This window comes from Carlito syrichta, unplaced genomic scaffold (genome assembly GCF_000164805.1).
Source record: "Carlito syrichta isolate Samal-C Ts95f unplaced genomic scaffold, Tarsius_syrichta-2.0.1 Scaffold288410, whole genome shotgun sequence".
Classification (NCBI taxonomy): domain Eukaryota; kingdom Metazoa; phylum Chordata; class Mammalia; order Primates; family Tarsiidae; genus Carlito; species Carlito syrichta.
In genome coordinates, this window is record NW_007232506.1 from 192,571 (window position 1) to 204,224 (window position 11,654).

The 11,654-nt window shown below is 33.0% G+C and overlaps 1 protein-coding gene across 1 annotated transcript in view; it reads left to right on the forward strand.

Moving 5' to 3' along the window:
• The window catches only part of LOC103255770 (cilia- and flagella-associated protein 47), a gene marked incomplete at its 5' end in the record, with an annotated part of 291,791 nt that overhangs the window by 188,230 nt on the left and 91,907 nt on the right, over window positions 1–11,654 (forward strand). The window contains one exon of the mRNA XM_021710301.1: window positions 286–384. Coding sequence (XP_021565976.1) covers window positions 286–384 — 99 coding nt within the window. The remainder of the gene's footprint in view (window positions 1–285; window positions 385–11,654) is intronic.

Below are 11,654 nucleotides of genomic sequence, written 5' to 3' on the forward strand. Positions count from 1 at the left end.
ATTAAGCACTACAAACCATTTTTAGATAGCAGACTCAAACGGACGCTCAATGATATCTGTTATTCGGGTAGTTTATATTAAAGTTCCAATAATTTATGAGCTGATTTCATTATTTTTTGACATTATAAAGAAAACCATTTATACTGTTGGATATATTCTTCAAATAAATCTCATTTTAAAAGTTTCCCATTAGAGGAGAATTTTGATTCTATTTTCATCTCTACTACTATTTTTCTTCTTGAATATGGATGTTAAAGTGTAATATCTCTTTATTTTTTTAACTAGATCAGGGACAGCCCAGACATCTTGTCATTGACCAGTGCTGGGATAGCTTCATCTATGAGAATTCTGCCTTCAGGCTTAGTGCTCTGAGTGAAATGCAAGGTACAACGTTTCTACTTTATAATCTGTCATTCTATGTACTGTTACATTTCAGAGATAGTGAAGTATATGTTTACTCTCTTAATAAATATTAATACAAATTAAAAATATAATTTAAAAATTTGAAACATATATTAGTAAGTTGGTAGAAAAATATGAATAGTGTAATCTTTATATCTATATATATTCATTAGATTTCCATTGTTTTGCATTCCTTAGCATATAAGTCTTGCCAAATACTTTACCTTTGAAATTTTGAATGATCGAATACCACATCTCTTAATACATGGTTGTGTGAGTCAAGAAAGATTTTAGAAAATCATTAAAAACTAATGTGTTAAAACTACTGATACTTATGAAAAATAATTGTATCTTTGCAAATCTACTGATTCCATGCAAATTTGTTGTATAATGTTCATATATTTATTCTATTTATTAACCATACCACCTGCATATTGATTTATAAGGAAAAAAATCTAGGATATAATGAAGCTGATTAAAAATCTATAGCTCAAAAGTTATGAATTTGCTTAAAAGTAATAATGTTTTAAAATTACAAAGTACATAATAGCCATGGTAAATATGATAGAATCTGAATTATTTGAACATAGTTAATACAAAAATACTAACTTAAGTCAATAATTACTACTAACATTTTAATGAAAATGGGTTAGTGACTTTTATATTTACCGTGGTAATTTATATTAGCATCCTAAATTTCATTAATTTGGTTCATTTGATGCAACAACTCTCTGATGTAGGTGTTATTATTCTCACTGAATTAAAGAGTTTGCAATTCATAGAAAATAACTTACACAGAATCAAAACAGTTGCTTAATGGTAGAGCTGAACCTTCTCACATCTGACTTCAAGTCTTTGCTTTCTATTTCTTTGCAATGCATTAAGGGAGTGTGAACAGCAGTTCACAAATGAGAAAGTACAGATGATCAAATAATAGCTGAATATATGTTCAATGTCACAAATAATAAAACATGTTGCTTTTAACAATGTCCGCCTATATTTTTTCTTTTTTCGTAATGAGGTTATCAATGTTAATGTGCCTATGGTAAAATTAGAGCAATTAAACATTGCTTGTGGAAATATAAATTGCTACATAATTTCTGGAAAACACCTTATGTAAGGTATATAAAGAAATTTTGAAATGATTATGCTTTTGACCCAGTTATGCCAATTCTGGTGAGACCTTTTAAAGAAATAATTAAAATATGGTTTATATGTGAACAAATACATTTGTGATTGCATTGTTTATAATATCAAAACAATTGAAAACTGCTTTTAATGTCGAATAATAACTTTGTTATGTTTGTGGCAACTATTATATGTCTGCTTATACTTAACTGACCTTATCGATTAGATGCATGAGACATTTTCTTTTTCAAAATTTCTTCAATTGATTCTACACTTTCAGTGTCTTTCCACATTGTGAAATCAACTGGAAATTCATCTATATATTTTTTTCTTCTCTTTTTTTCTAATGAGGAAAATGTTAAAGGTTGATAAGCAACTTTTTTATTTACTCCTTTAATTCATCCATATTTTGCTTTTTTCTATTTAATGACAATCCATTTTTATTAATAGCCATCATTTAATTAGCCACTTTCCAATTTTTTGAATAATAACAATCATTTTGCTGCTATTTATTTTTGTGATGTGACTTATCCAATAACTCAGATCATGTATATTCTGTACCTTGGCTCTGTATTTCAGGTCTTATGCCAGTGCCAATTTCATTTTTTCTTCTATTTCTTTCTTTCTAGTGTCTTTTAAATTATTTATTTCCTACAGTTTCATTTTCTCTTTTATTTCTTTCTTTCTAGTGTCTTTTAAATTATTTATTTCCTCTTATCATCTACTTAACTGTTCAGGAAAAATTATAATAAATTTATCAAGTTTCAAAAACACTCAATAATTATTTAATGGCAATTATTTTAAACTTAAAGACAATTTTAGGGACACTTACATCTTTATGTTTAAGATTCATTTACTCAATATTTTGAAATATAGTATTTACAAATATAAATACATTTCATATTTGCATGACAAAAATTAAACCTTTCACTAGCAGTACTTTTAAATAATTCAATTAGCAATTATATATAATGCAACTTTTATGCAGCATAGCAACCAACATTTGTGTTTCCATTTTAAGATTTTTATCTTGTAAAAAGGAAATTAAATATACTTTATTAATTATAATTTATATTTTTATTTTTGTCATCAAATGTCTTTCAAATTTAAACCAGTTTTCTGCCAGATCCCTTACTAATCTCTCTAGTTTCTGCTCTGACTTGTTTTTTGATAAACAATGCACATTTTGCCTGTGCAGTAGATATGACAGCTCATCATGTGCTTCTTGCTGCTTTATATAATAAAATCTCTAAAAGACTTTGTTTATTTTCTAGACACTTTTCATTTGTTTCTATATTTTTACATGTTATAACATTAGTCTTAGGTGTTTTTCTGCTGATTTGGAGTACATAAACATTAAGAGTATAACAGAAATGGGAACTTGGCTGCTTATAATTCTATTGGTATTTTGGAGACATTGGGTTACCATTGGCCATATTGTAAAAAATCATCTCTAGGGATACTCTCATGTACCAGAAAAACCATTTGTACCCATAAAACTAAGTCTTCTTACATTGACATAGAGCATTTCCTTGGTGAATATTTGAGAACTGAAAGGTTTGTCTTATTTTTGACTAGTATTTACCTAAGTGTGCTGTTAAAAAAAAAAAAAGAAGAAGAACAAAAACAACTAAGTTCTATGTTCAAATGAATTTGAGTAATCCTAGACTAAACAGAGGTTTCTTTATAATAGGGTCTCCTAGGACTTTTTTCCCTCTCTAAGACTGTGTGTTTTTCCACAGTGAGGAAGGGATATGTATTTCAAAAGTATATATAGCCAAGAAATACACCTTTGTAAATATTACTTTCTGATGAACCGATTCAGCAGAAAAGTTCTAAACTTGCACCCTCTAATTTACCATATGATGTGACAAACAAAATTATATGCTAGGTATTAAATGGAGGCCCAGTGACAATTGATAAGACTAATATATGCTCTTCAAATATGAATGCTGCTGCTTCATTTTATGGTAGATGCCATTCTATTCACTATCCTAGACAACTCAACTTTGCCAAAATTTTAATCTATATATGACAAAAGGACTTGAATTAAAATAATTTCTGTAAACGTTCCTCATATTACCTTCTTTCACGTATTTTATGGGGATTTTTTTGTACTTAAAAAGTTATTTAATAAAATTGAGCTATATGTAATCAGATATTGATGTAGGCTAGAACTCTAGTCATTGACTCTATTTTTTCCCATAAGAGAAAGCACTCATATCCTTTTTTAATCCTTTAAGGAAATATATATTTCTATAAATGTTCTTCCTTGGAACAAGTTTCATACTATGCTATAGATAGTTGAATGCTTCGTCTTGTTTTTAGCAAGTTCATTGTTCCTTTTGCTGTTTTTCAAAACTGATGGCAAGAACTAGACAAGAGGGAAAAAAGAGTCATTCTGTCAGTCAATAATTTTAACCTGCCAGGTCTTCACTTTGAAACTTAATCTTGTCTACAGATTTAATTAGGTTGAGTAACCAGGAATGAGACAAGAGTATAGATGAATTGTGATCTCAGAGGACATGCTTCTACAAAACAAATTTATAAGACTTGCAGTGTTCCTTTTCTTTTTTAGTAGAAAGGAATCAAATGTCACTGTGGCAAAATCAAGATTAAACTTTGAGAAAAAAATTTAGCTCTAACATCTTCTTAGGTCCTCTGACTGTAACATTTGTAAAAGGAGGGAGGGTTAGCATTATTACATGTTAAGCAGTGGCACTGGAGATTAAGGTATTACTTTATAAATCTACACGTAGATATAAAATTAGATCTAGAACCTTAGGAGGGTGGCCAAGGCATGGGAAGTGAGCACTAGGCTTATAGTCAGAGAATCTGTGTTCTGGTTTTGACTATTACATGAATACGTTGTTATGTTAGCTTGGGCTAGTTTCTATACTCTCTGGACTCCATTTTGGACACTATAAAAAATAAAAATCATCTTTAAACCCAATGGGATTTGTTGATGAAAAATGACAATTGTGTATGTGAAGACATTTGTAAACACTAAAACTGTATACAAGTATAGGCTATTAGTATTATTTGTATAGCTGAAAATAGGTTAACTCCAAGATGAACTCGTCGGTTTCTTCAATTTTGTAAGAAACAAGATCTTGCACACTGCTAATACATGCCAGGAAATACATTTCTGAAAAACAAATGTAAAAAATAGTCATTTTTCTTACAAAAACTATTTGTTTTCTAAGTAAAACAATTATTAGACAAATGGTTTTAATTTTATAAATGAAATTACTCATTTATTAAATAGTTTTGGTATCTTGGTGAATACCAGCTTCTAAAAAAGTTCATTTATGAAAGAATAAATATGTCTATGGTTACATTTATGCCTATATCTAAAATTATTCAACCTTGTTCTTTTTGATATCCCTTACCCTTTATATACTGTACTATTCTCCAACATTTTCATTCTCAAATTCTCCCCAAATATCAATTTTTTAAAATATACTACCTTAACAATGTTTGGTATATCTTTGTATCATCTATATAATAATTTACTGAATAGTATTTTAATGGAAAACTATGTCACTTGCCATGAGCAGTAGCAGTGTACTCTGTGCCAGAAACAATTTTAAGCACTTTATAAATATTAATTGATTTAGTCCTCACAACAACTTTATGAGATAAATTCTCATAATATTCCTATGTTGGAGATGAATATGCTGAGACATGTAGAGGTTATGCCCACGATCATACAGACAGTACATGCTGGAACGCGGGTTTTAATTTAGGACGTGGACTCTTATCCATTATACAGTACTACTATGAAACATCAATAACTAATACAATAAAATTTTAAGACATTTGTTAACAGTTTTCCTGGAAGTAGACTCTGAGAAGGAGGTTGGTGGGTAGGAAGTTTATTAGGGTGTTCTCAGGATCAGTACCATTGAGCGAAGAGAATGAAGCAGGATTGAGCAGAGGGAGAAGGTGGGGACAAAGGTGTCAGGTCATACAGTGGCAAGCACTGAAGCTAGCATAGCTTTTCAGAGTTGACCCAATTTGGGATGAGGAGACCAGGATTTTATATGAGAAGGAACCAAAAGAACAAAAACAACAAACTAGAATTTATTTATAAAGAATTGTGTATTTATTCTTACATGTTTAAACTTCAGTTACCTCCAAAGTTCTCTCCGATTGATGCAATACACCCTCCAAGATGCTTTTCCACTGCTCAAAACAGTTTTGAATTCGTCAGTTTTGATGCCTTTTGGTGTTTCTGCCGTTTTTTGTTTCACTTCTTCCACATCAGCAAAACATTTCCCTTTGAGGACTTTTTTTCATCTGGAGGAACAAAAAAATGTCGCTTGGGTGAAATTGGATGAACAGGGAGGGTGGGGCACGGGGGTCATGCGGCTTTTGGTCAAAAACTGCTGAACACGCAGTGTGGGCAGGCATATTGTCATGGTGGAAGAACCAGTTACCTGTTTACCACAACTTGGGCTGTTTCTTTCACAAATCGAGGCACAACCTTCTCAAAACTTTCAGGTAAAAACTGGTTGACTTTTATCTGGAGGAACAAATTCTGAGTGTACTGCAAGGGGCCCACCCTCCAAAAGACAATTTTAGGTTTTTTGCTCCCCTCCCATAAAAAGCATCTCAATAGGTGCCTTGCATCAAACGGAAAGTATTTTGAAGATAACTGAAGTTTGAACAAGAAAGAATAAATATACAAAATACACAATTTTTTATAGATAAGTTCCATTTGGGGGATGTCCCCCTCATAAAGTTATAAGAGCCTGATAAATACTCCATCGAGTGTTCTTTGGAGGTAATTTAGTTTATTGTAAGGTGCATATTGATAAATAAATAGGGAAGAATAGGCAGCAAAACTTTACTCTGAAGTGTAATGTAAGAGAGCTTTGTTCTAACAGACATATCATGCTCGAAATCATTTTAGAGTGTATTTTAAAAAGTAGTGATAGTATTGAATATATCTTTCATTTTTTCCATGACATTGAAGCAACAGAAAATATAGTTTGTTGTCAAATAGTACAAGTTATTATTATTTACAGTAAATATATATTACTAATTTTAAATGTGCCAACTCACTATTGGATTTTGTTGTTTTGATCTCTCAATAGAATAAAACCTTTACTTAACATTAATGATAGCAGTTTTCTCTGCTAAAGAATAGAAAACTCAGCCGGGCTCAGTGGCTCAGCCCGTAATCCTGCGCCTTTGGGAGGCTGAGGTGAGTGGATTGCCTGAGCCCGCGGGTTTGAGACCCGCCTGGGCAGCGAGACCTCATCTCTACAATAAATCAAAAAACCAGCCGGGCGTGGTAGCGCGCGCCTGTAATTCCGGCTACTTGGAAGGCTGAGGCGGAAGGATCGCCGGAGCCCAGCAGGTCGAGGCTGCGGTGGCCGGGAGCAGCCACTGCACTCCAGTCTGGGCGACAGAGTGAGACTCCAACTCAAAAAAAAAAAAAAAAAAAGAATAGAAAACTCTTTATTGTTTTCATGAGAAAGATTAATATAATTAAAATTATAATTATATAAGGACTGATATATCACTTTACTAGTTTTTCTTCATATTCAGTTTTACAGTTGTAAAAAGACTAGCACACTATTCTAAATACTTCATATAATGTGCATAATTTCTGCAAATGCTCATTATATTATATCTTCAATCTAAAAGAATATAATTAGATTTTCAATTTACATTGTTGTACTCAAAGCTAATCACAGTATTAGGGAATCCTACTTTTGTTTAGATAAACGCTCGTGGCAGAGAAGCACATGTGTTGCTCTGTTCCACTTATATTTTGCATTTATTTTTTTCTTTAAAACTCCAGGTCTTTGTTTTTTCACATAATTTTCTTTTTCTCATTTTTTAAAATTATAAAGATGTGGGGTAAAATTCAGGAATAGGTATACAAATGTTGATTATGCAGGTACCCTTGTTGATGAGGTATGCCCCTCCCTCCCCTAGCAGTTTCTCTCAACTGCCAATCCCACCCCTCCCCTGACAGTTTCCCACTACTGCCAATCCCTTTCTTACAGTATTATAATTGTTTAAGGTCCACTTATGAGTGAGAACATATGGTTCTCTTTTCTTTTTTTCGGTGATAGATCACTGAGTATGATTGACCCCAAATCCATCCAAGTTGCTGCAAAGTCCATTTGTTTGTCTTTCTTTATGGCTGCATAATATTCCATTGTGTATATGTACCACATTTTTTAAATCCAGTCCAGCTTCGATGGGCAACAGGCCTAAATTCTAGGATCTACAAGGAACTCAAATGCGCCGAAAGGAGGGGGAAAAAACCAGCCCCATTAAAAAGTGGGCAAAAGACATGAATAGACACTTCTCAAAAGAAGATGTGCAGGCAGCAGGCAGCCAACAGACACATGAAAAAGTGCTCAACCTCACTCGTCAGCAGAGAAATGCAAATCAAAACCACACTGAGATACCACCTAACCCCAGTAAGAATAGCCATCATTAATAAAACAAACAACAACAGATGCTGGTGAGGATGCAGAGAAAAAAGGAACTTCTACACTGGTGGTAGGAATGTAAACTAGTGCAACCTCTCGGGAAGACAGAGTGGTGATTTCTGAAAGAACTAGAAATTGACCTTCCATATGACCCAGCAATTTCCCTACTGGGAATATACCTGGAGGGACTCAAATCATTCTATAATTTTCAACATATGATTGAAACTAACTAAGGACAATCTTGACTGATGTCATTTGCATTTAACTTGTTTTTAAATGTTAGTATTATATTTCAGTTTTATTTAATAATAAATAAGTAAACAGATAAATACTAGGCAACATTCTCTCTCATTTTGAGAACACAAAGTGATGTAATTGGCTAATACAGAAAGTCATTTGAGTTCCAAGAAGCAGAACTCACAGTTCTTTTTTTTTAACCTTAATATGCATAGTATCTTTATTAATAATAGCCTCAGTTGGAAGCATCTCAGATTGTCCATCAATAGATGAATAGATAAATAAATTATTATAGACAATATAATAAAAAATCCTCAGTAACAGTAAGGAAAAGTTAAACTTACATTCAAAATTGATTGACTGTAAGTAGAAGACCAAACACCACATGTTTTCACTTATAAGTTAGAGCTAAACTAAAGATATGCAAAGACAGAAAGAATGATATAATGGACACTGGAGGCTCAGAAGGGGTGGGGGGAGGGGTGGCAGGACACAAAATCACCTACTGAGTAAAATGTGCACAGGTTGGGTTGGTGGTTATGCTTAAAGTCCAAACCAAAAACTATTTGAAACCCTCAAAGCTATTGAAGTTAAAAATACATTAAAAATAAAAATAAAATAAACAAACAAAAAACAATTGCATTGCTGTTTGTAGTTGGCTTTTTGTAAATTGTATTTTCATACCATTTGCTCATTTAAAATGATATAAAGTTGGTTTTACATGTCTTTAATTTGAAAAACTTTTTCATACTAGCCTTAAAAACATTTTCAACATCTTCCTGATATTCCTTCCAATATATTACTTGCATATTGTATTTGATTATAAAATTATATTGTTTTTTATACTTTTTTGCAATTTTATGTGGTAAAATAGTCTTGTCTTTTACATCCTCTGAGTCATTTGTTTATATCGTTCATAAACAAAGGAGTTTACCTTTGTATTTGGTGTGCAAAAGGCCTCATGTATTCCTTCATATAGATAAGTTGTGATTGTATCATTCGTGAAAACAACCAGTCCTCTCCCACTGAATGGGAACACCATTAATATAATTAAGACATAAATAAAACATTATAAACCAATTATTAATTATTAAAAATAACGATCACACTATAGACTCCAGTAAGGGTGATAGAGCATAACATAGCCTCTAAAAATTTAAAAGCAACAAAAAAGTGACTTCACAATATCTGAAAAGACTAGTTATTTTCTCAATTCTCTGTGTAACACATCAAAAACCAAAGATATAAATATTAGTGGTTTTAGTCTAAAAATAGCTAGTCATCAGCATAGCATATTTGTAAAGTAAGAACAAAATTCTCCTAGTGACCATATCATTCTGTTTGAAGACTATAATTATTAGCTTTTCATGTGTCATTTGATCAACCATTTAATTTCCTTTCTACTTTTATTATCTGCCTATAATATTTAATTGATGACATATATCACTCAAATTAAAGGCTTATTTTCAAAAAAATGATTTTATAAATTATCAAGAGAGAATTTCATAGTTATAACTCAGCTATATTATTGCCAATGAATAAAAGCCGTAATAAAATGATACCATTTTCCCCATATTATTATTATTATTATTATTATTATTATTATTTGAGTTGGGGTCTCATTCTGTTGCCCAGGCTGGACCTGGACATAGGCAATCCTTCTATCTCAGCAACCCAAGCACCTGGGAGTATAGGCACATGCCACCATGACTACTTATTTTTTTGATTTTTTGTAGAAACAAAGTTTCACTGTGTTGCCCAGGCTGGTTTCAAACCCCTGGGTGCAAACAATCTGCCTGCCTTGGCCTCCCAAAGTGCTAGGATTACAGGTATGAGCCACCACTCCCAGCCTATTATTTTTATGTAGTTATATTTTAATTTTTATTTATTTTTATTTATTTTAAAGATGTAGAGTACAATCCAGGGTTAGGTATACAGATGTTCATTATGCAGGTACCCTTGTTGATAAGGTGTGCCCTTCCCTCCCCTGGCAGTTTCCCTCAACTGCCAATTCCATCCCTCCTCCCCTGGCAGTTTCCCACTACTGCCAATCTCTTTCTTGTTGCTGCGAAGTCCATATGTTTGACTTTCTTTATGGCTGCATAATATTCTGCTGTGTATATGTACCACATTTTTTTATTCAGTCCAGCTTCGATGGGCAACACGGCTCATTCCATGTTTTTGCTATTGTGAATAGAGTTGCAATGAACATACGTGTGCAGGTATCTTTTTGGTAGAAGGAGTTGAGTTCCTCCACGTATATTCCCAATAGGGGAATTGCTGGGTCATATAGAAGGCCAATTTCTAGTTCTTTCAGGAATCGCCACACTGTCTTCCAAAGAGTTTGCACTAGTTTGCATTCCTACCAGCAGTGTTGACATGTTCCTTTCTGCATCCTCACCAGCATCTGTTGTTGTTTGTTTTATTAACGATGACCATTCTTACTGGGGTTAGGTGGTATCACAGTGTGGTTTTGATTTGCATTTCTCTACTAATGAGTGAGGCTGAGCACTTTTTCATGTGTCTGTTGGCTGCCCATATATCTTCTTCTGAGAAGTGTCTATTCATGTCTTTTGCCCACTTTTTAATGGGGCTGTTTGTTTTTTTTTCCTTTCGGCGCGTTTGAGTTCCTTGTAGATCCTTGATGTTAGTCCTTTGTCAGATATACAGTTGGCAAATATTTTTTCCCATTCTTTGGGCTGTCTCCCTGCTCTCTTGATGGTTTCTTTTGCTTTGCTGAAGCTCGTCAGTTTGATGAGATCCCACTTGTCTCTCTTATTTCTTAAGATATGGGCGTTTAGGGTTCTGAATAGGAATTGGTTGCCAGTTCCAGTTTCCATAAGGGTGTCTCCTGCATTTTACAAGATTTGTATAGTATGAGGTTTTATGTCTAGGTCTCTGATCTATTTAGAGTTAATTTTTGTGTATGATGATAGGTAGGGGTTCTGTTTCAATCTACTGCATATGATCAGACAGTTTTCCCAGCACCATTTACTGAATAGAATCTTCTCTCCCCAGTGGTTGTTGGAGGCTTTTTTAAAGATGAGTTGGTTGAGAAATTGAGGTTTTGCTTCCAGAATCTCTATCCTGTTCCATTGGTCTATATGCCTTTTCTTGTACCAATACCAGGCTGTTTTGATTACTGTAGCCTTATAGTAAAGTTTGAAGGCTGGAAGTGTGATACCTGCTACTTTGTTTCTTTTGCTAAGGATTGTTTTGGCATTTCGTAGTCTTTTATGTTTCCATACGAATTTCTGTATTGTCATTTCCAGGTGTGAGAAGAATGATGTTGGTAATGTAATGGGTATTGCATTGAATCTGTAGATTGCCTTTGGTAGGATGGACATCTTAACAACATTGATTCTTCCAATTCATGAACATGGAATATTTTTCCATTTGTTTGTGTCTTCTTGGATTTCTTTGAGCAGT